At 38.9% G+C, this 25,605-nt stretch overlaps 1 protein-coding gene across 1 annotated transcript; it reads right to left on the bottom strand.

Annotated features, from left to right (window-relative positions):
* Window positions 1-1,475: 1,475 nt before the first annotated feature.
* Window positions 1,476-22,604, bottom strand: LOC105867214 (membrane-spanning 4-domains subfamily A member 4A). The gene is made up of 7 exons (XM_012757026.3): window positions 22,451-22,604; window positions 15,059-15,203; window positions 12,168-12,302; window positions 9,289-9,345; window positions 7,609-7,767; window positions 4,155-4,256; window positions 1,476-2,318 (listed from the first exon to the last, which is right to left on the bottom strand). The coding sequence occupies exons 2-7, from the start codon at window positions 15,185-15,187 to the stop codon at window positions 2,226-2,228; spliced, it is 675 nt and encodes a 224-aa protein (XP_012612480.2). The 5' UTR covers window positions 15,188-15,203; window positions 22,451-22,604; the 3' UTR covers window positions 1,476-2,225.
* Window positions 22,605-25,605: the final 3,001 nt, after the last annotated feature.

Raw genomic sequence — 25,605 nt, 5'->3', positions numbered from 1 at the left:
TACAAAGGCAATTCTTAGCCCAACAGTCAACCCAGCAGAGCAGCCACTTGACTCCTCAGAGGCTCAAAGCATACCATTAGGGTCTGATCTTTCACGAGGCAGAACCTCTCAGTTCTGCTCTGTAAGCCTTTGTTTGTCACAGGATTCATGTAGTGTGATGTCCTCTACTAGCAGTAAATTTACCTTCTTAAAGCTCCAAGCCCAACAGGAAAGAGGAAAGATGGAGACACTCTTTCCTGGTCAGTGAAGCAAAAATGGTGGGATTAATTTTGATTGGAAATGTGTCAGTCATTCACATAAGTGGTTTGCCTTAAGTCACAAGACTACCACAGAATTTCACTCTAGCTGGGTTGATATAATTCTGCCATTGTCCAGGTGTAGGACACAGGTCAACTCCTGAAGCTGAGAGTAGAGTGAGCTCTATCCTTGTACATAAATTGGGAGTTAGGAAGTGGTGATTCCTTAGAGGAAGTTCAGGCTATGGTTATCAGAACAAATGGGAATAAATGCTGGGTACCAAAAGGTGTAAACTATTAATGATATATTGGAGAAAAATAATAAGTGAGATACCAATACATACAAAATAATTAAAATATTGTGATTAATTATAGGAACTGACAAATATCTCCTTATGATATGTTAAAATATTAAGTTAATGTCAGTGCAGTGATGACGAACTATGCAGTCAGTACTATTTGCATAATGGCCAAAAATATGAAAAAAATAGGTTAAAATTGCAGTATTAAATAATAATAATAAAAATAAATACTAAAGACAAAACTATTAAGCAAGGGAAGAAAATGCAAAAGAATATATTGTAAAGCTAGGATAAGAAAAACTTTTCCAAGCAATTAAAAATATAAAAGATCATAAATAAAATGATAAAAATATCTCTACATTAAAATAAAAATAGTTTTACAGCATGAGATACCAAAAATAAATATAAATGAAAAATAGCTGACTGAAAAGAAAACATAATTGCATCACAGCCTATAGATGATAGGTTAGTATCACTAATATGAAAATATATATACATAGTAAGTAAAAGAAAAATAGTTAAAGAATAGGAATAAGTAAACAACTCACAGAAAAAGAAAAATGGTCAAAACCATGTGGCGCATCTATGCATATGTAGTCATATATGTATATATAACAATTAATACTTTTGAGGTCACTTTGTGCCAGACTGAGTAGTGATTGCTCTATCTATTTTATTAACATACCAAGTAATTATTACAGGTCTATGAAACAGGTAGTATTATTACTATTTTCTTTAAGAGAAATACGAGGCACAGAGAAATTTTGTTGCATGTCCATGGCAACATAGGTAACAAATAAAAAGCAAGAGATTTCAAGATGAAAACTCAGGGTTGTCAAATTAGAAAGCTCACATTATTTACTGTTATATTTTGGACATCAACACTTAGTCTCTTTTCACCATATTGCATCTGAATGGCAAGTAGGTAGCACATGAACACATCACATCTCATTTTATTTATTTTTGTTCTGCAAAAAAACAGCAAGTGTGTTTAACAAACATTCAGCAAATGCCATGTGTTGCACATTTTCAGATAGGGCACTGGATACAAATTTGATGAAGGTATAATTCTGCACAATACAGGGGAGGGGAGGAAGAAGAAATAGATAGAAACTATAAGTTGAATCTGATCCACAATGAAATTTTTATTCCAATGTGTACTTATACTCAAATGATGGCTTGCGTATATGCAAGGACTGACTGTGTGATTCCAAGTTACTTTCTATGGGAGAAGGAAAGGAGGAGAAAGAAAAGGGAGGGCGGAAGCTATGTATCTCAGCTTCCTAAAGGAAAAAGCACTTTGTGTCTCCAAAGGTGGGAAAAAAGTAGAAATATACATTTTCATGGAGGCCTTGGTTCAACAATATTTTTTCCCTTATGCTGCAAATTTTATTTGCCAATTTAATGCCCTTATATAAAGTCCTGAAGATGAATGAAAAACTTTCACGTTGCCTCATTATAAATGCATGATTTATTTATTTAATTTCCACTACTCTGATAAAGAGCCACTAAAATGAGTTATTAAGTTCTTTAGTAAAAATAATGTGTATATTTATATCTGTGTGTGTATATACAGTTCAGAATTGGATTTTTCATATATTATATATATATATCAGAGTTGGATCCTGGTACTTTCACATATAGGGTTCTTGCATTACAATCAGCACAGATTTTCTGGAAGATTTTTCTATTGATCTGTTGGTGGCATCGAACCTCCGTCAAATGGTGCAGGAGTTGCCGCTTCAGCCGCGTGAGGATTTGATGGCACAATTATCACAACCTGTGAAATCAATCAGAATGCCATAGGGGAGTCACCCAAATGACCTCAGGGTTTCCCTTTCCTGCCCACGTAAGGTCGTTATTGTCAGAGTTTACTCTTTCTTCTCTGAATTCATTCTCAAGATCAGTCTGGTGGGCTTCTCAGTCATTCCTTAGATCAAGTTAGACCTAAAGACACACACATTCAGTGATAACTCTTAGCTCTTGCAAGTGGGCCAATATTACATGTGGGTGATGGTGCCCCACGTGTTAGGGAAACCCCGATGTCACGAAAAATACAGAGCTCTTCTTTCAAACCAGGCTTCCCACGCTGATGACAATAGAATACCCACATTACGATTTGTTGGTTATGAATAAAACATTGCAAAAACCACACTGGCCCAAAGTAGCAGAGATCTTCATAAGACTGAGAAAATTATGGTCTTTCTCCCACAAAATTAGTGTGGCAGGGGGTTGCGGGGAGTGGTGCCAGGAAGAGATAGAGATGTAGGCACTATTTGCCCCAAAGCCTCTGCTGTTCTCCACCCACAGCAGGAGATTGGTGGCAGCAACATCACCCAGCTGCTACACCAGCAGCAGCCGGGAGCACAGGCCTAAATACTCCGATATGGCGGTTGCTAATTAGTCTGCCCCCACGCCCAAATTCTTGAAATCATCGTAATTCCTGAGAAACTCTCACTTTTAGGGTTTTATAATGCAAAGGCACATTATTAGAATTAATACAATTTCATCAATGTCTCTTCTGTGAGGAAGGGCTGTGGGGGTGTGGGATGGGGTGCTGCCTGGGAGCCCCCAAAAGAAGACAAAGAGGTACAAAATGATGGAGAAGCGCACCAGAAACACAATCTCATCAAGCTATTATTATTTGATTGCTTGGCTGTTGGTTTTGTCTGCCCCTGGGACTTTAGGTAATGAAGCTAATGAGTAGCAGTTGGGGTTTTACTTACTTCCTTGCTCCAGAACCCTCAATCCTCGGAGGATGCCCTACCCTATTCTTCCTAGAGCCTCTTTCCTGGTCTCTTTCCATTTCCTGCTTTCCTCTGTGTGTGACATTCTTTCTGCTCAGCAGCCAGGACAGTCTGCCGTGGGTGTCAGAGTGACAGAGTGGGCACATGTTCACCGGCTGACTGAGAAGTCTGAAGTCCTGACATTTCTTTGGCAGCCCTGCAAAGGTTGCTATAATAACATAATGGAGTAAAATCTAACACTCCTTAGGGCCCTCTCCGCTATGAAATGGAGACTGACTTGGACTTAGATGGGAAATTTCAAGGTAGTAAGGATAGGAGAAAACAGCTTTTCTTGAGTGATTGTGGTAGGCAGCATTCTAAAATGAAACCGAGTGAACCACACTCTCGTGATCCCCCCCTGTGAGTGTGAGTGTGATTCATGTACATGAGAAGTTATCACTCCTGTGAGCGTAGATACTGATCAGTTGACTCTGAGTTTATCAAAAAAGGCATTATTCTGGATGGAACAAATCTAATCACATGAACTCTTTAATAGAACCTTAAAATATCAGAGAATTTCACTTGCCTGCTGGCCTCAAAGAAAAAGTGCATTGTCAGTGAGTTCTGCACCTGAGAGGTGAAATGAATTCTGCCACATGAGCGTGGAAGAGTATCAGAGCTTCAGATGAGACCACAGCCCCAGGCAACTCCTTAATTACAGCCTTGCATGATTCTGGGTGGAAGTCACACTTCAGCCGTGCCCACATTTTTAACCCATGGACACTGAGAAGTAATAAATGAATGTTGTTGTAGGCCTCTAAGTTTGTGTAATTGATTACACAGCAATAGAAAATGAACACAGATATCTTCAAATGAGGGCCAATACTCACCCCACCGGGGCTACAACACATGACTTTGCATCCAAAGGCAGAGAGGGACACAGCAATGCAGAATTCCAGCATGCTGAAAATAGCCACCGAGATATCCATACCCTGGGGGGAAAAATCCATGACAAAGGAATGTGAGGAAATAGAGATGACAAGTTTCAAACATTTACCACTAACTACAACACCAAAAGAGAAAACTCACTGGCCAGGAGTCAGGAAACCTGGCTCCTAATTGCAGCTATGCCCTTGGCCAATTCTTGGTGGGCTGAATGTCACTTCACTTCTCATACTTTTTTCACTTTTAAAATAAGATATTTTTTTCCCCAGTCCACTATTTTCCAGTGAAATCATGGGCACAGAGAGCTATTCAAAAGTGCTTTAAAAGGGGGAAAGGATTTATAATGATAATTGTTATCTTAGTCTTTTCCAGTACTATAAATTTCATAGAGTCGACATAATAATATTATTCTGTATCTTGGTGATTATAGGCCAAATAATGGTTCCTCAGGGAGCTTCACACCCTAATCCCCAGAACCTGTGACTATGTCAAGTGACATGGCAAAGGGGAATTAAAGTTGCAGATCAAGTTAAGGCTGCTTGTTAGCTGAGATAAGGGAATTATCTTGGATTGTTCAGGTGGGTTCAAAGTACCAACAGAATCCTTACAAGTGGAAAAGGCAGAAGAGTCAAAGTCCAAGAGAGATTTGAAGATGGGGCACTGCGTGATTTGAAGATAAAGGATGGGGTGACAAGCCAAGAAATGTAGGCAGACTCCAGAAGCCAAGAAAGACAAAGAAACACGTTGTCCCCTTACACCCCCAGAGAGGAATATGGCCCTGTCAACATTTGGAGTTTAGCCTAACGAGACCTATTATGAACTTCTGACCTCCAGAAACGTAAGATAATCTATTTTTATTGTCTTAAGCAACTAAATTTGTAGTAATTTGTTATAGCAACAATAAGAAACTAATGCAACAATGAACACCAAGTTAATCAATCTTTAATTCATCTCCCAAGAGAACTGGTTTTAGATCATCTTTGGCCAAAACACATGATCAAATTTAGGGAACATTGGGAAGTATACTTATTCCAAATAATCTTACCCTGGATTGATGTGGGGTATTCTTTGGTTATTTTCTCTTTTTTTCTCCGTGGTTAGGGATAGTCCCTCTGCTATGGAAGGGCCAATGGACCAAAAGCTCAGGACATGAATGATGCACACTCAAGGGAACCCCGAGAACATTTGCATTCATTGTTTATTTAATCATGCCTTTAACAGGTGCAGCAGCCTCTGTTTCAAGCATTGTTGTAGACACAGAAGATAGAGCAGCAAACAAAACAGACCACTCCCCTGTCTTCAAGGATCTTACCATCTAGTAGGGAAGACTAGGAGTTGGCAAACTTTCTCTAATGGGCCAGATAGCATATATTTTAGGTTTTGCAGACCAGTAGGTCTCTGTGGCAAATGCTCAACTCTGCCAATATAATACAAAAGCAATATACAATATATAGACGAATGGGCTTGGCTACATTTCAGTTAAACTTTATTTACAAAAACAGGCTCTGGGCTGGACTTCCAACAAAAGGTATACACGTGTTTGAGCCACATGAAACTGCTGTCTCTCTAGATCAGGGGTGGCTGATCATTAGCAATTTTATATGGCTCTGCCTAATGCTCTCTAACTCCTCTTTTCTACAAGAAGGTCACCTTTTTATAACCTCTTTTTATAATTATATCCTTTCCAGTATTTCTATCTTTTTCTCCCATGAGAATTGGAGCCTCCTTATGGTAGAGAGCTGATCTCCTTCTTATGTCTTCCAGAGTGCCCAACTTGGGACTGGGCATAAAATATGGGCTCATGGGCTGGTAGACTGAGCATGCGGGTGCCCAGACAGAAATAGACCTGTTGCTTCAAATTCTAGGAAGCCTTTATGGATGTCCTCTGCTATAAGGAAAGGCAGAACAAATGTCCATACAATTATAAGAATTTATAATGGCCTTCGGGAAAAGGTGATTGAGATGAATGAAGAACCAGCTACATAATTTACAGGGTATCTTGTTAAGTTTTTAAAAAGAATTTCAAGACAGCAGCAGCAGAGTATTAAATGAAGCACAAGGTTCTTCTAACTGTCCTGAATAACTACACAGGTCCCAAGCTCATGAAATTAGTCTTGCAAACCTGGCCAACTGCAGATTTTGTCTCCATCATTGTGCCCTTAAAGTCTATGAGTGGAGAGAGCTTCAGAAACCCAAAGTAAGGTTCTTCTTCAGGATAACAATAGCAAATAACAGGGGGATTAGAGACAAGAAGTTCCAGAATCTAATCATGCTTTTGCCAATTTCTAATTTAGTGACCTTGGAAAAATTTGTCAAGTTCTCTGAAGAAGCTTTCTATTCTTATTTTGAGGAAATAGCATTGCTTACTATAAAAGCTATCTGAAAACTCTAAGTAAATTAGTTTAGCAAAGACAACTCAAAGGTTATTTTGGTGTGAATATAGAGCCCTGAAGACTTATGTAGGATTAGCTAGGAATGAAGTAAAAGAATGCAATCAATTCTGCCTAGTAAGTTAGAAAGAATGTTGAGTCTTCACATACAGGCAAAGGAAGGAGAAAATGAGGAAAAGAGCTAAGCAGCAAGGTGAAAGGCTGACAGCACATATAAAGGGAAGGGAATAGAAAATTTGGTGGTGTTGAGAATGGCCAATAGACTTTTTCACAGTAAAGATTTAACTGTGCATTTAGTCTGCTACAATGTGCGGCAATAACTCTTCTACCCCATGCTTATTCAATGGCCCAAAATGTCAAGAAGTTTTGCTGCCTACAAAACATTGTGTCAGTGGTAACTTGCAGAATAAAGCAATTCGGATAGCATCGAAATAAGGGCAGTTGGTACCAAAAAAATGGTAAAATACAGCATGGAGACTGAGAAGTTGCCAGGAGCCAGATGTTGAGGCTAAAAGTGGTTAACCTTGCCAGAACATCCAGAGAAGTTAGAAAGGACACTCACCACTTGCAAGATAACAGTCAAGACAATTTTACTTTATTATTAGAGAACTATGTAACTCCATCAGGCTCCATTCGGAAACCCTGGGGACATGCAGGGACTGCTATCTGGGCTCCATTTGTAAAGCGAATTAGCAGTAATACTGATCAGTGCTTTAAAATCAAACAAAGAATTTATGCAAAATGCCAAAACAGTAACTATTATATTAAGGAGTAGGTGTTCTAGAACTGTGAGCTTTTTCCCCCCACTTTGCCTCATTAAATATAGAGGAGGAGAAAAGAGAGAGAAGAGATGTGGACCTGACTCCGAATTGTTCCGTTTCTCAATCACTTTCAACTTCCCAAAGTCATCCAGCAATTAGAAAGTGTTGATTATTGCTTTTGCCAGAGCCAGCACTCTCCACACTTGCTTCCACCATGGCATCCCATGAAAAGAGGAAGAAGCACTCACCATTAAAATGGACGTGTACATGAAACAATTTTTCGTCGTCTGACGGTAGTTACAGTAATTGTATTGGTACGAATAGATACTCGCACTGACTGCATTGATCAGGACCCCTGACAGAGCCATGACAGAGCTGGTGATGTTCAGTCCAAGACTACCTCGGACCTAGAAAAGAATGAAAACCAATTAAACAATCCGACAACATTCTCGGATATATCTCCGTGAGTCACTTTACACCCACCATTTCTTTCCCAACACGGTCTATCTTCTCTATCTTTTTTAAAAAAATTATTTATTTATTTATTTATTTTTATAATAAGGCCTTGAATTATACTGGACATTTAATAGACCCTTTACATCTGAAAAACGATTAAGTTCTTATATATTTGTTACTTTGACATCATTCTCTTGAATTTGTGTTTTAATATTTATTTATTTATTTTCATTTTTAATTTTGTTATTTCAGCATATTATGGGGATACAAATGTTAAGGTTATGTATATTGCCCATGCACCACCTGCCCGACACCTGATAAGTGTTATTCCTATATGCCCACTTAAGTGTTGATCCATTAATACCAATTTGCTGGTGAGTACATGTGGTGCTTGTTTTTCCATTCTTGAGATACATCACTTAGTTGAATGGGCCTTGAATATGTCAAGTCTTCTAATTTATCCCCTTACAGTAGTTGCAGCTGTAACCTCTTGCCAAAACACAAATATGATGCTGTTATTCCCTGAAGCTTAAAACCTTCAGCTGACTTCCTTGGGCACATGAGACAAACTGCAAACCTCCTTAGCACTGTGGCTGGACAGCCCTGTCCGTATCCATCCCTCTCGCTGCCTGCTGCATCGTTTTCTAAGTGCTGCTTGCCTCTCAAGTCCCTGTCTGCGGTGTATGTCCTGCAGCACATTCTCTTCTCATGGGTGAAGGTAAGGAGGCTTTTTATAAGGACTGAGATTGCTCAGGAAAGTGTGAGAAGTTTCGTGCGGCTGTAGCACCAGACGCATGTTAATGGTTGCGGCTAGGGAAGCAGACGGAGGCCAGATTTGGAGGGGCCATAGTGATCCCGCTGCAGAGTTTGATGTTTATCTTTTGAGCAAAGGAAACTCAAATATGATTGCGAGCCAGGAAAACATTTGTTGAGATCTGGGCTTTGCCCTTTGTTGGCTTTATGAAAGACATATTGGCATGGAAGTTAAACGGTTTAAATTTGCTTATTCTTATATATCAACAATAATGACTTCATTGTGAATTTCTTTTATTGCAAACTAAAAATCTTTTATGGACACAGTGGGAATGCAAATTTTAAGCAATCTGTTGATAAGCATTATGGCATACCAATATTTGGTGTCTTACTGTCACATGGTGGATCTCAAGCTGCAGGGGTTTTTTGGACTCATTCCGCTTGACAGCTCAAGAATTCTCTGTATCTTTATAAAGATTCTCTCAGTTACTACTTTGCCAAAATATTCAGTCCCATGTCAGTAATTCTATCATTAGCCAATTGTTTGATCACAATTTTTAAAAAACAGATCCTACTAGGTAAAACTTATAATCTCTTCTGATGTTTTAAAAACAAAGAAACAAAATCTTCCTTATGCCCTGACAGAATACATATTTGATTAATCCTCCCTTTCTTGGAACCTCCATCCCTCTCTCCCCAAAATAAGAAATATTACTCACCAGACCTTTCGTAGTTCTTTTCTCTGCTGCAATTGACAGGGCTCCTGAAACAATGAACTAGAAATAAAAGGAAAAATGCAGATAAAAACTTTAAATAAATATTGGAAATCAAAACGTAATACAGCTTACTTCTAAAGTAAATAGGCATGTTGAACAGATCAATTATCTGAGAAGAAACACAGAAGTTGGCATGCATAGATATTTTTAATATTGAGATGTTATAATTTTTGAAATTGATAGATTTGAGGAAAAAATTCACATATTAATTGCTATTCATGTTTACAATGTTGATAAGACATTGAATTCAATCCAAAATTATTATTGGCTTGAACATTATTGATAAAATGTATATAATCGTATTTTCCTTTACATGATAGAATATCTGTCTCAGTCTGAAAGTCTTTATTATGTTTAATGGTAAAACCCTAGGACCATCTCATTAAAGTCAAAATCAAGATAAAGACATAGACTATTATGCCATACTATTCTGAGTATATTAACCAAAACATTTAAGAAAAATATTTGAAACAAATGGTTAAAATTACTATTGTTTAAATATGAATATAATTTATATTGTAAAAAATCTAAAGACTATGAACTAAAAACTACTATAAACTATTTAAAAATTTAGTAAGGCACATGGAAAAACATTATATACAGATATTATATATACATACTGTAAATTTGTATATGTATTTGTGTATTTGAAGGCAGGATTGAATAAAAGCACCCCATTTACCATAGGGAAAATATATAAAGTATCTCAGAGGAAAAAATTTAACAAGAAATATGAAAGATACATAAGAATAAAACTTTACAATATCCCAAAAGTACACAAAAGAAAATTTGAACAAGTCGACTAATGTGGGAATAATTTTATGGGATTCTAGCAAAGGACAGATTGCTATTTTACTGGAGACTAAAGAGGCTGAAAATATGAGAAATTTACAATCGGCTCTCGGAACTTATATTGTATAAGGGAGAAAAAAGAGACACTTTACAGGTAAGGTTTAGAAATAAGGGTGAAAGAACAATGGAGGTTAGCTGCAAAAAAAATGTTTCACCAATAAACAAAGGCTCATCCAGTGAGATGCCTACAATAGTCTGAGTGCTGCCTCAGCTGGCAAACAGCCCTGCCGTCTTAATTACCTACCGAACTGGTGTAGAAGGTTTGAACTACATAAGCTGGTTTCTGATGTGGTCTTGAAAAGGAAATGAAAAAGGAAGCAGAAAACTAGAGTGGTTAGATGTCTGCAATTCTTGGAATAGACTGATCCTACTTGACCCCTGATTCCTGTACCAAATAGCTTTTTTAAAAAAAATTTCATAATATTACGGAGGCACAATTGTTTAGCTTACATATATTGCCTTTGCCCTACCCATGTCAGAGCTACAAGCGTGCCCATCCCCCAGACAGTGCACACTGCACCCATTAGGTGTGAACATACCCACCCCCTTCTCTCCTTTCCCACCTGCCCAACACCCAATGAATGTTACTACCATATGTGCACATAAGTGTTCATCAATTAGTACCAGTATGATGATGAGTACATGTGGTCCTTGTTTTTCCATTCTCCTGATACTTCACTTAGTAGAATGGGCTCTAGCTCCATCTAGGCTAATACAAGAGGTGCTAGTTCACCATTGTTTTTGTGACTGAGTAGTACTCCATGGTATATGGGTAAGTTACCTAACCTCTCTAAGTCCCAATTTCTTCATGGATAAAGTGAGGATGATAATAAATCCTCCCTCAGAAATTTGTGGTGATTATTTGACATGGAATTGCACATATAAAGCACTTAGTAGAGTGCCCAGATCATAGTAAGAGCTTAATAAAAGCTATTATGGGTATTTTTAGGTATAAAAAATGCTGTACAACTTTCTGGAAGTAGAATAGCATTTTGCATTCTTCAAATCCTGCACTTCTGCTGTAAAAAGGTTGTGGGGAGCAAAATCAAGCTCTATAATAAAACTTTAAATTATCTCATTTTGAACTTGGTAGATTAATGAAAACCCCACAACACTTGAATAGATTCTCTGAGTCTCACATAAACCTAGGTTATAAATTTTATTTTCCTGTTGTTAGTAGATGAAACTTGTTATTTTATACTAAATTTCACTGTCAATTTGCATTAAAAACTCTCCTATGTTTTGTCTTGGGGAAAGATTTTTAAACTTTTTAAAATTCTCATTATAATTTTAGTTAATATTAATTATAGTTACTTTTATTAAACTTGTAAAACTTATTTTACCAAGTAGCAATTCCATTTTCTAAGATAACAACTGATATTGGATAGTAAATTTCCGGTGTACCAGCCACCTCTCCTTTTCTTTCTTACTAACAAAACCCTCATTTAGCTTAGTCTCCTATGAGCTTCAGGCTAGGGTGAACTCTTCTTAGCCACAGAGGTGAATCTTAATTAGTCTAAGCCAATAATGGCAAATCCTTTACCCTTACCCATAGTTTTGGAATATGCATATAAACATTTATGTAAAATGCTATGTGTCAATCCGATAGGATCTGCCAGCAGTCCTTGAGATCCTTGCAGCACTAAATTAACCAACCTTGGAAATGACTAGTCACTGAGCTTCTCATTGTAAAATAATCAATAGTTTCAATGTTTAAGCCATTGGGTTTGGCTACATGCTACTGTAATATATCCTAACTGATACATATTATATATTTAATTTTCCTAGCTGTCTATGAGTTTTATATTATTATTACCAATTAAATATGAGAAAATGGAGTCAAAAGAAGTTTAGATACTTTCCTCAAATTTATAAAGCTACAAGATAGAGTTAGAATAGAATCCCAGAGATGAGGATATTAACACCCATGTTATGTCATTTCCAGTTACATCAGAAAGTATTCTCCTTACCATCAGTGATCCCCAAATTGTGTATCCACTGTACACTGACATGGGACATAATCCAAATCCCACACACGGCACGGTGAGACTCATCATTATTATTCCCATGCTGAGGTTCATCAGGGCAATCAGGATCTGCACAGTCTAAAAATGGAGAAGAAGGTAAAAACTGAGTATTCACCATGAAACTGGTGTCCATGCCCCCTCCTTTCCAACCCTTATTCTCCCTTGTTTGATATAATCATATGACCATCTTGATATTCTCTTGTCACTTTTTTTCCACATAAAGAACCATGAAAATACCAACTTAATAAAATTATCTTTCAAAATATCCATCATTGTCCCGATAATTTCAACGTTAAAAGCAGTATATCAGAACCAGCCCAGAGGTAGTTTTCTGATATCTAGGATGCTACTTCTTCCAAGCTGTTGTTTTCCTTTGTCATATGCTCAGAGAGAAGTGACCAAGGAATTAAAAAGCAATTGTTCTAGCAAAGAGAAGTAACCTGAAGGAAGGAGAGTGTATACAGAGGGACACACAAAAAAAATAAATAAAATATGACATTTTATTAGGGTCTGGTGCCTAAGGACATGGGTATGAGTACAGGGGTCTAAAAATAGGAGAGTTGGAGGAGGGCAGAGCCAGATGGCCTGATAGAAATCTCCAGTGATCATCCCTCTGCATGAACACCAAATTCAACAACTCACAATGCAAGCGAGCACCTTCAGAAGAACCAAAAATCAGTTGAGTGATCATACCATCTGGTTTTAACATTATATCAAGGAAAGATGCACTGAAGAGAGCAAAAAAGACAATCTTTCACTGCCTATGCCAGCCATTCCCTGTCCCCCACAGTGCCACACAAGCTTGCAAAGTGGAGAGAGAATCTACGTGCCCAGGGGAGGGAGAATGAAGTAACAGTGGGACTTGGCATTGAAACTCAGGGCCATGCTGGCACAGGGAAGCATTGCACAGGGCAGAATTCTGCTGGTGCCCACGGAGGGAGAATTAAGACCAGCCCAGCCAAAGGGAAATCCTCCATCCCAAAACCTGAGTTCTGGGTAGGCCCGCCACTTGGCTGAAAAAAGTAGACTGGAGCATGGACTAAATTCATGAGGCAGTAGGGCCACACAGGCTGCAGTCCTTGGGCAATTCCTGTAGCTGTGCTGGCTCAGAGCCAGTGAACTTTGGGGTCCATGTAACCCAGTAAGACACCAGCAGCTATGGCCAAGCCAGTGCCTATGTCACCCCTCTCTCAACCACAGGCAGTACAGCTCAGGGAGAGTCTTCTTCTACTTGAGGAAAGGAAAGGGGAAAATTCAGAGGACTTTGTTTTGCAACTTGGGTACCAGCTCAACCACCGTAAAATAATGTATCAAGCAGACTCCTAAAGCCCAGAGTCCAGGTCTTAGTTCCTGGATGGCATTTCTGGGCCAGAAGGAAACATGTAGACCTGAAGAGAAGGACCCAGTCCTAGCAAGAGTCACTACCTGTGGATTAAAGAGCGCTTGGGCTTTGAATAGACATCAGAGGTAGTCAGCAACAGTCAGCAAGTTATTTTGTGGGTATTGATAAATTGGCTCTAAAGTTTATATGGAGAGGTGAAAGACTCAGAATAGCAAACACAATATTGAAGAAGAAGAGGTTGGAAGACTAACATTACCTGACTTCAGGACATATTATAAAGCTATAGGAATCAAGACAGTGTGGTATTGGTAGAAGAATAGGCTAATAGATCCATGGATAGAATAGAAATCCCAGAAATAGACACATAAATATAGTTAATGATCTCTGATAAAAGCAAATGTAAATAGAATGGAGAAAAGACAGTCTTTAAAAAAATGATACTAAAAAACCGGACATCCATAAGAAAAAATGGAACCTAGGCACAGACCTTATAACCTTCACAAAAATTAACTAAAAATGAATTACAGGCCTAAATGTAAACCTCAAAACTATAAAACTCCTAAAAGGTAACATAGGCCAAATTCTAGATGAACCTGGGTTTGGCAATAACTTTATCAATACAATACCAAAGGCAAAAATCCATGAAAGAGAAGCTGGATCTTATCCAAATTAAAAATTTCTGCTCTGCAAAAGATACTGTTAAGAGATGAAAAGATAAGCCACATACTGGTAGAAGATATTTGCAAAACTTATCTGACAAAGGGCTGTTACCTGAAATATACAACAAACCCTTAAAACTCAACAATTAATAACACCAACACTATGGCTAAAAAATGGGCCAAAGAACTTAGCAGACACCTCACCAAAGAAGATAGAGAGATGGTAAAGAAACTTATGAGAAGATGCTCTACATCTTGTGTCATTAGAGAAATGTAAATTAAAATGACAATAGGATTCCATTACACACCTATTAAAATACCTAAAAAAATCCAAAACACTGGCGAAACACCACATGCTGGTGATGATGTAGAATGGCAGGAACTCTCATTCATTGCTGGTTGAAATCTTCAAAATGGCAGAGTCACTCAGAAGAGAGTTTGGCACTTTCTCACAAAACTATACACATTCTTACCACACAGTCCAGCAATCGTGCTTACCCAGAGGATTTGAAAACTTATGTTCATAACAAAACGTGCACACAGCTTTGGCTGCTCGTCTATGCTGAGGCTAAATTTAATTATCATGGATGACCCAGAACCCTAGAATAGATCTGAAGTCAATATATTTTAAATATAACTAAATTGGAAGCATGATGTAACAGAATATTTCATCATTTTTCAAATGATAGGTTCTGAAAATCGAATACTGATGTCTCTTGGGCTGATTTATGTGTCATAAGGCTAATCGGACAGTGTATTGGGCATTAGTTCTGATCCATTGTGAGTTTACAACAAACACCATTGCCCTTCTCCCAGATCTGCAACCAACTTACCCCAAGGACTTTGGGTTTTCCCTTCAAGAACTTCTCTTGCAACCCTTTCCACATATATGAGTGTAAAACAGCAGGCTGGGGCACAGCAAGGCCAGCTGTGGTCTGTTCCATTCTTTGCATGGTTTCCATGGTAGTGGAAAAAGTGCTACAATAAAAAATGTAATTTAGGATGAGGTCCTGAAAATAAGAGAGGGGCATGACACTTTGAGGCAGGTTCCTCCCTAAGGACAAAATTTGGTCTACATTCTCTTCCTATATTGTAATAACTGTTAGAACCAGAGAAATGGAAGCAGCAACATGAGGGCGGAAGGGGTGAGAGAGAGAGAGAGAGAGAGAGAGAGAGAGAGAGAGAGAGAGAGAGAGAGAGAGAAAGGTGCTAAATGCCATGGATATCAAGATTCTAGAAAGTCTTGTAGAGAGGGAAATATGGACAGAGTGAAATAAATATGTTGGACCTCTCAAATTAGAGAAATTTCTTCAAGTTCAAATCCTGAGTCTGCTCAGATTTTATCTCTATCCCAATTACTATTTCCTTGATTATAGCCATTTGCCCATTGAAGGATGACTTTTATAATAGCAATAAACTACACAGACTCATCTGCTTTCCAATTTACTGTGTAGCTTTTTTTTATAGTCTCCCTTTTCTAATCAGAACACAGTCAAATTCTCAGAGCTAGAAACCTTCCTAGGTTCATCTTTACAGAGTATGGTTTACATAACCTTATATCTTGTCCTGTAAACTCTGAACTTTGAGAATGGAATTTATGGCTCTGAGTCATATCCTTAGCACTACAAATTTAAATCTTTTATCCTACTACAGTGCTTTAAATTCTGACTTGCCAATGCATAGCAAGGATAGATACAATTATTTTTCTGAGACTCCAAGCACAAATGTATTACTCTTATGCCTCTTTCTCTCCTCAACATAATAATGCCAATCAGGTTATGTGAAGATAGGTTTAAGCCACATGAAAATTTTTATCTACTCTTTTGAATTCATATTCAGATGTTTCATGTCCCACTTCCACAAATTTTGGGGGAAGTGAAGCTTGCTAAGATTCTTCAGGCCACAGTTGCTTCTGATACTATTTATGCTTCATTGAGGCCACATAAAAGTCTCAAGTTTGGACATGTGTGTCCTTTTATTATCAATAGTAGCACAGATGAAAAAGGTTATAGCAGTCCAAATTTGCCATGTTGAGGAAAAGAATTCGGATTTCACTGGAAAGCATTATCAACCTATATTTGTCTTTGATAGACTAAAGGAAATACATTATTAGCTATGCATCAATAAAAATGACATAAATCAAAGAAAAAGGGCCAATTTTAGAGAAAGATAGAGGGAAAATGCCTAAATAAAAAATGAAAATAAAAGATTAATCATTTAAAATATTAATTTAATTTTAGTAAGGTGTATATTCAAAGTTATAGAGAGCAGTAAAATAAAAAGTACAAAATTAGAAATCATAAAATAGTAAGTCAAGTAATTTCTTTTCGATCCCAAGAAGAGCTGACACTGTGCCCTGCCCCCACATGGCCTGAGCTGCTACTGTGCTGCCCCTTCTTGGCATTGAGTGTCTCTTGCTCCAGGGATGAGCAGCCATTGCACTCCTCCACCACTGCCCGATGCCCACTTGGTGGCCTGCCGTACCCAAGCGGAACTTCTGCTACTCCTTATCCCTTGGGGCCAAGCTGCCATGGAACAGGTCCCCATCCCAGTGGCTGGTGCACTCTGCCCCTCAGGGCCCAAGCTGAAACTGCCCCATCCTGTGGGGACCCAGAGCCTTGGTTGAGCTGTGCTACCCAGTCCTCCAGGCCAAACAACCTCTGTGCCCCACCCCTAGAGTCTGAGCTGCTAAGGCACTCTGCCTTCCTAGGGAGTGGAGTCATTTCGCTACTTCTCCAAGGTCCCCAAGGGCCAAGCCACAGTTGGGCTTTGCCATTCCTGGGACCATACTGCCACTGCACCCAGCGTCACAGAGCCTGGGCTACTGCTGTGCTCCACCATCCCAGGGTGGACAGTCACCACTGCATGATATCCCAACGTCTGGGGTCAGAGTTGTGCTGCTGTGCCCTGTTGTTTCTGGGACCTGGGTTGCAGCTGTAACCTGTTCCCTGGGGGCTGGGCCTTCAGAGCATCCCTTCTTCCCTGGAGCCAGGCTGATGCTGCACACTGCCTTGCAGAATTGGGACTTGTTAGTTGATGCTGAAGCAAATTAAGACTTCTTCTTCCTTTTTTTTTTTTTTTTTTTTTGGATAAATTAGCCAATCTGCAGTGTTCTGTTACACCAGAAGAAAACAGATTGAGAAAGACATCAAAAATATAAATTGTGGTTGGGAAGATAAAAGTTTAGAGGTTTTTGTATGGGACAGATGTTAAGTTGTTATCAATTCAAAATAGTGAATTATAACTATAAGGTCTTTTATCTGAACAAAAATGGAGAGAGTCTCAGAGACGCAGGGAACACAACAGAGCATACCACCATATATTAATACATAATGGGAATCTCAAAAGGAGAGGAGAAAAAGCAGCAGAAAGAATAGATTGACATTTCACAAACTTGAAAAATATGAATCTACACATCCAAGGAGCTCAACAAACACCAAGTCAGATAAACTCAAAGGTATCCTCCATTAGACATATAACATTCAAATTGTTGAAAAATTAAGATACAGAGAGCACCTTGAAAGCAGCAAGAGAAAGACACAAAAAGATTGGGGGAAGAGGGATAAAAAAAATAGTTAAAATATTTACATAGTAACCAAAAGTGAGCTGGAATGGTAATACTAATGCAGTGTGATAAAAAAAAAAGGGTCAATTCACAGTTGGGACATCATAATTACAAAGATATGCTATGTGCATCTAAGAACCCTAAAATATGTTTAGCAAAACTCAGCAATAATAGTTGGAAATGTCAACACCCCACTTGGATAGAAAAATTGGGCAGATCATAAGAAAATAGGACTTGAACACTATAAACCAACTAGCCTTAACAGGTATCTACAAGGAACTCCACCCTATAACCTGTACATTAATTTTCTTAACAGCATTATCCATAATATGCAAAAGATGGAAACATCCCAATTGTCTGTCAAGTGGTGAATGAATAAATGTGCAAACAAAATAGTTCTTCCACTCACCAGACTAGTGTAGTGGATCCTCTTAAGGAAAGAGGCTTTGGAGTTATAGCACCTGGATTTCAATTCTGGCCCCGCCGCTCTTTACTCAAGTTACTTAATCTTGTGTTTCTATAACTCTATCATGTGAATGCCCATGTCTTATGGGAATCTCACAATGAAATAATATATTTAAAACATTTAAACTAGGGCATGTCACAAAATAAATACTAAATACATATCAACTATTACAGTTGTTGTTCCTACTATTACTATGATACTTCAGGTATAAAACAGACTTCCACTAACACTCCTGCTACTCAAGGACATGCTAGAGAGGGACGTTAGTCCTGGCATTCTCCTGCTCCAATCCACTCCTGTCTTGGGGAAGTGGGGAGATTGAGAAGAGGGGCCTGCCTATAGGATTGGTCAGAGCATGGTATTCACAGGGCTCATGTGGTCAGTGGTTGAGTCTTCCTCTCTTTTGTGATTTATCTCAAAGGTTGGTCAGAAGAATCAGGGTTGTCCTAAAATTTTTGCTCTCAAAGAATAAGCTAGATACAGGACTATGTAGAGTCGGTCAAAGAAGCCTTCCTCTTTATCTTGCCATCTCTTTTCTGATGATAATAGGGCTTGTAGGAAGGTTACATAGTACATGCCATTCAGTAGGTGTATGCAGACCTCTCTGTAGACTTCAGCATCCTCTGAGCAGAACACAAGATGCAGGCTCAGAGAAAAGAGATAGAATAAAATAGGAGGCCTTATTTTTTGTTTTAAATCTAATCCATACCCTCCAATCCTGTTATATTTGGGAGAACTATCTTCCTCTGAGCTTAATTTATAGTCATCGTAATAAAGCCCATAATTTGATAACTTAGCAACTTGTTCCAGAAGGGAGAAGAGGTAATCTTTATTTCAAATATTAGAAGACCTAAGTCGAAGATATCCAGTCTTCCTCAAAATTTCTTTTTCAAAAAAGTAATGTGGTACAAGGAAAAGTATGTAGAGATTATTTCAGAACCCTACAAAAGTGGCCAAAGCTAAAGGTAACAAGAGCCATAAGATGGCAATGTGAATACAAGTGCAGTTTTTTTGTGGAAGGTTCAACAATTAACTGAGTTGTTCGTGTTAAATATCTAGTAGTTTGTCATTGATGCCCTCTGTTACCTACCCTCCATGTCCAATTATATTCTATCCTACACAACCACTTTTCCACTCTATATAGTTTTCTCCCCTCCTCAAACCAAGCCATCATCCTATTTTTATCAAGGGTATTGTCATAGCCTCTTAATGTTCCCCTGTGTCCATTTTGTGGCCTTGAATGTCCAATGCATCCCTCATTTTGTAGCCAGGATAATTATGCCAAAAATGCAAAAATAATTGTGTCACCCTCCTCTTTAAAATCCTTCCCTTGTATTCTACCATTGTTAGTATAAAGTCCAAATTTTTAATGTTGTTGATAAGAGAAAGTCTGTTACTTCAGTCCACATCTATTATCCTAACCTTTCCTTGAATCTCTTTCCTATTTATTAATATTTTTTTATTTAGAGACACAATCTTGGTCTGTTACCAAGGCTGGGGTGCAGTGGTGTGACCCTAGCTCACTGTACCCTCTAATTCCTGGGCTCAAGAGATCCTCCCACTTCATCCTCCTGAATAGCTAGAACTACAGTCCATACCACCATGCCTGGCTAATTTTTACAATTTTCTGTAGAGACAGAGTCTTGCTGTATTGCAATCCTCCCACCTCAGCCTCCCAAAGCCACCATGCCTGGCCTTCTCTTTTTCATTTTTAAAGCCCCGCAACATAGCAAGATACCGTCTCTACAGGAATATTAAAAAATAAAGAACTGGCCAGGAATGATGGTGCATACCTGTAGTCCTAGCTATAATACTTGGGAGGCTGAGGCAGACGGATCACTTGAGCCCAGGAGTTAGAGGCAGCGGTGAGCCAAGATCGTGCCACTGCACTCTAGCCTGGGCAGCAGAGCAAGATCCTATCTTAAAAAAAAAAAAAAAAAAGACAAATATACTTGACTTATCTCAGTTCTTTCAGAGCAGGAATTTCATTTCTATATTGGGACATTTGCATAGGTTGGACCCATTTGCAGGAATATTCCACCCCTCCCATGGCCACCATGCAACAAGAATAACAAAAAAAACCCACCCAGCATCTAATTGTCCTACACTAATCATATAGAAGAAGTCTCTGTCTTCTCTGATGCAATTCCCTGCCTCCCTCGGTCCCCACATCTGGAACACTAAACCAGCGTTGGCAAGTAAGGGTTTATGAAATCTCTGTTATTTCCCTTTTACACCACAGAGGCCAAAGTTGTTGTAAACTTAACTAAAGATGATTCCTCTTAGTCCAACTAAATGTGTACTTTCATTTCTAATGTAAAGGAACCTCCGCCTTGATGTCTCAGACATCCTTCAGGCCTAGGATTTTGGAAATGTAAATTCTGTCTTATCGAACATGCCTGGTGACTCTTCTGCCTTGAGCGTCTCTCTAGTAAGACTGTAAACTTCTTCAGGGGGAATACATTATATCAAATTATATCATTATTTCTCCTAGCAGTTGTTTTTTGAAACCCTAAAGACTGTGCTGAGAATTTCTGAGAAACCCAACTAATTCCTTTCATATGTTGGAAGGGCTAACTGATGTTGTGTTGCCAATAGAGATGTGGATGTCTATTTTGAAATTTGCTGAAAAAACAGTGGCTGCCTCAAACAGTCTTTCTTAGGAAAATAATAGTGGTTATTACTGTGGATATCAGTGATTGAGGATGTACACAAGTGACACTTACAGTCTTTCCATAATTCTCTGGTGACATGGGTCAGGTTCTGGTGTTCTGTCTTTATAAGAAACTCTGGCCATAAATTTATATAACTGCCTTCTAGCTTCACCCCACAGAAACCCGTGTGTTAATTACCTAAGGCAGGTACATTCCCCAAGGACAAAATTGTGTGTTTGCTATCCATTGCTCAGCTTCCCTATTTTCAAGTATCAAGGAAAACTAAAGAGCATATTGGACAGATATAAAGGACATTTCTTCCAGGATGGGGAAGAGTCTAAACCTTAGTTTTGTCACATCGATGTGACACATATCAGGCTATTGACAACTGGTGTCTTTTTATTATTATTATTATTATTATTTATTTTTATTTATTTTTTTGCTCCTTGAAAAGAGAAGGAGAAACCGAGACAACCATTCCTCGCTCTTCTATTGGCTCCAGTCTCCTTATGGGTCCACGTCACTGCCAATCTTTTGTTTCCTTATTTTTATATCACCAACCCCCTCATGGGTCACAGTCATCAAGGAGGGGCAGGAGGAGAGTGGTGTGAAGGGCCAGCCTTTCCTTCTTTTGCAAACTTATAAAATAGACCAGAAACCCCCAAATGGAGGCCTGAACCTGGATGCTTTGTTGGAGGATGATGACTGTGATGTAGAAATGGTGACCTCGGCAGGGAAAAGGCCTGGACTAAGAACCAAGAAGTCTGGGATTTTTAGCTCCTAGATTTTTTGTCATTTTTTGTGCTTCTGGGTATGCTATTTCCCTTTTCTGGGTTTCATTTACCTCATCTGAGGAAAGATTGCGCCAAGCTTTTTTCTTATCCCAAGAATGCTAGAAGTCCTCAAGGTCCTTCACCGGTAGACTTCTTCACGAGCAGCTTCAGTTTACAGCCTGGGTGCCCCATGAATGGTGCCAAAGACCACTGGAGAACTCGGTCAGGCCACTGTCTGTCCCCAGACCAGTCTAAATGCACAAGAATGGCGACCTGGCCTGCACCCCACTCCATCTCCACCAAATTCTGCAAGGGGCAGGTCTTATCTTAAATGTTGAATTATAAAAATAGCAGTTCAGAGAATAAAGACCATAGAAGAAGGAACATTAAGAGTAGATGAGATAGTTAGTAAAAAGTTTAAAATATTGCTTTCATGTTTTTGATAGACTGGGAATTTAGAGAACAAAAATAAGTAAAACAGCCTCATCTAATACCCAGCTTCAGCCTTTAGGATTCTTCCCTGATTCCCCTAATTCTTCCTTAATTCCCCTCTGATGCTCTGCATCAAAGACTCTTCCTCACCCCCCACCACCAAGGATGCATCTAAAGGTGCTCTCAAACCACCTCCAACCCAGAATGCAAGCTTGCCCATGGGAAGTGGTCTCAATTTTTCTCATTCTACCCCCAGAAATCCTAGAATCAGGAAATGGAAAAAAAGAAAAGAACCATTAACCCAAAAGCCTGGGAAGGCATTTCCCTGGACCTACCTTTCTTCAAGCCTGCAATGTCTGCTGTGTGTCTGATGAGTATGAGGCTCTGGGCAAATGCCTCAGGGTTCTTTAGAGGGTCCAGATACAGTCACCTTCCCGCACTCCACACCTTACTCAATTTAAATCTGCAATCCTCTTCTTTTTGAAACCCTAAAGGCTGTGCTGAAAATTTCCGAGAACAACTAGTTCCTTTTTTATGTCGGAAGTGCTGATTTTGTGTTGCCAATATGGGTGTAGAAGTCTATTGTCAAATTTGCTGAAAGGCACTGCTTTTACAAACGGCAGTTTCATTTGGGGCAGGAGAAAAATTAATTTTATGAATGGCAGTCTCTTTGAGGGCAGGAGAAAATAAATTCCACAAAAAAGATAAAATGCTAGCAGTTATTCAAATCCAACTTCAGTGGCTTCATATATTAATAATAGTCTTCACAGTATCATTTCCTCTGAATTCTGGACCCAGAATCATCAGTTTTTCCAAACTGCCTATAGTGTATTCAGAAATCCAAACAAATACTATTCCCTGCCAGCCGTTCATAATAATTAGCTTTAATAAAATAGTGAATGAATTAAAACTATATTATAAATGTTGGGATAAAGTCAATGGACTTTGATTCAAGAAGATTATTATACTTGCTATGGTTTCTAGGAAAAGGATATTAAAATCGTAAGATTAAGAGCTAAGAGGGAAGACAGATGGTCAATGATACTATGGGAAAACCAGGGCAAAGGGAATCTATGAACTCTGATCACATTTGCAAGAATTCTTTGCTATGAAGTCTTTCTAGGCAACAAGTTGGCTGAAGACAACAAGGTACAATACTGGGAGTTAGATGACTCAAATTTTAATCTCAGCTCAGTCACCAGCCTCCATGTGATACAGAGCAAGGTTTTGTTTCTTCATCTTTCTGAGTGAGGAGTTCAAATAGGTAAATTCTAAGGACCCAACAGCCTGATCTCCAGGGATTCCACACTTGTTTGGCTCTTCCCATCCAATCATCTCACTGGCAATATGGATCGGCTTATTTGAGCACCTTCTCCCTTGCCATCCATACCGTGTATCTCTCATGACTATTCTTTCTGACAACCTGAGGATATTAATCCGCAAAATGCTTGAAATATATTGGGCTTAATGGAAGATGCTGGCACTCAAACTGGGAGAGTTTGAGTTGAGCTGTCTATAGCATAGCACGCATAAGCAGAACAGCAGGGCTGAAAGACTAATATCTCAAGCAGTGTCTTCTGCAACAAAGAAGAGTGGCTGGAGCCTGAGTCTTCACCCTTCAACATTTTAATATTTCATTCCATGCTCCTCTTGTTTGCATAGCTTCCGAAGAGAAGCCCAGTGTAATTCTTATCCTTGTTCCTCTTTAGATAAGTTGGGTTCCCTCCAACCCCCACTTTTCCCTTTTCTGTCTTCTTTCAAGATTTTTCTTTGATTTGCTGCAGTTTGAATATGATATGCCTAGGTACAGAGATGTTTTGATATTTATTGTGCCTGGTATTCTCTGAGTTCCTGGATCTATGATTTGGTATCTGTCACTAATTTTGGAAGAATCTCAGTCATTATTTAAACTTCAAATATTTCTTCTGTTCCTTTCTCTCTTGCTTCTTTTTATAGTATTTCAATTACGTGTATATTAACCCTTTTGGAGTTGTCCCACAATTTTTGGATATTCTATGCCTTTTTTTTTTTTTCATTCTTTTTTCTCTTTGCTTTTCAGTTTGGGAAGTTTCTATTGACATATCCTCAAGCTACTGACTTTTCCCCCAGCCTTGCCCAGTCCTCTGATGAGACTTTTGGAGACAATCGTCATTTCTATTGTGGCATTTTTGATGTCTAGCATTTCCTTTTGATTCTTTCTTAAAGGTTCCATCTCTTTGCTTATATTGCCCCTTTATTTTGTCCACTTTTTCCATTAGAGTCCTTAGAATGTTAGTCATAGTTATTTTGAATTTCTGACCTGATAATTCCAAAATCTCTGCTGTATTGAAGTCTTATTTCATTGCTTGCTTTCTCTCTTTATGCCGTACTTTTTGCCTTTTTAACATACATTGTAATTCTTTGTTGATAGCTGGACATAGCATAAAAGGGACTGAAGTAAATAGGCCTTTTTTTGTGAGGAATTCTGTTTATCTGGCTAGAAGTTAAGCCACATTTACTGTTTGCCGTAGGTATTTGTGTCAAAGGCTAAACTTTCCTCTAGTATCCTTGTTTTGGTCTCCCCTGTTGTCCTTTGGTCTGCCTAGAGACTGCTTCTCAAATAGGGTCTGAAGTTTACAGTTCTGTCACTGTAATACCCTGTTAGACGGGAGCCTCACTGATGTGATGGTAGAGTGGGGTGGAGGGGAAACATTCTAACGTCTCATTATTAGGTCTCAGTCCTTTAGTCGGCCTATGCCCTTCACCTGTGAGCATCACAGGTGCTTCTTAGCCCCCACCCCAACTTAGGTGAGGCAGGAAGGCTAGAGGGAGCTGTAGCTGAATATTCCATCTCCCACATGGAGGGCTAGAGGAAGGTGGAGTTGGGTATATCCCTTAACCCAGGTTGGTTAGGCTCTGATGAAACCCAAATAGGTTAGACTCTGGTAAAGTAGTTTTCCTTGAGGGCAGACTTTGGTTAAAGACAATAAAATGCTCTTGGGAGTATTTCGGAATGGTTATTTTAACCTTCCCCAACCAGAAACCCAAGGAGATTTTTCTCTGATCTTTACCCTGAGAACCTGGCAGGACTTTTGGAGGTAAACCTCACGAAAGTGTGGGGCCTCTCCCCCAGCACTGGGCCCCATGGAGTTTTCAGCCGTCCAGTTAGTCCACGTTGTGTATCCAGCAATTCATCAGTGACTATTGTATTTCTCCTGCTGGAAAGCTGTGACTCTGTTTTTGCCTGTCTCCCCAAATTTGGGGGCAGCAGCTGTCCTGGTGACCTCAAATCTCTGAAGAATCTAGAAATATTTGTTGATTTTGGGTTTGCTCAGCTGATTTCTTATTGTAGGAATAGGTGTGGTAACTTTCAAGCTCTTTTCATGTCAGACTAGAAACCAGAAGTCTCAGCCTTCATCTTTTATTAAAAGATGATCTAGGTAACGAAAGCTACATAAAACATCAGGAAAAATAATGGCAACACCATCAGAAAAAGAAAACTGATCAATCC

The sequence above is a fragment of the Microcebus murinus genome, chromosome 4, assembly GCF_040939455.1.
Source record: "Microcebus murinus isolate Inina chromosome 4, M.murinus_Inina_mat1.0, whole genome shotgun sequence".
NCBI classification, from domain to species: domain Eukaryota; kingdom Metazoa; phylum Chordata; class Mammalia; order Primates; family Cheirogaleidae; genus Microcebus; species Microcebus murinus.
This window is presented reverse-complemented; position numbering and strand designations above follow the sequence as displayed.

What these genes read in the sequence shown, in the direction of transcription:
- LOC105867214 (XM_012757026.3), bottom strand. Translation starts at nt 15,187, where the DNA reads ATGGAAACCATGCAAAGAATGGAACAGACCACAGCTGGCCTTGCTGTG. An exon ending in GAAAACCCAAAGTCCTTGGG is followed by an intron (nt 12,303 to 15,058) that starts GTAAGTTGGTTG and finishes CTCCATTTTTAG; the next exon opens with ACTGTGCAGATCCTGATTGC. An exon ending in TGTACACGTCCATTTTAATG is followed by an intron (nt 4,257 to 7,608) that starts GTGAGTGCTTCT and finishes TTTTCCCCCCAG; the next exon opens with GGTATGGATATCTCGGTGGC.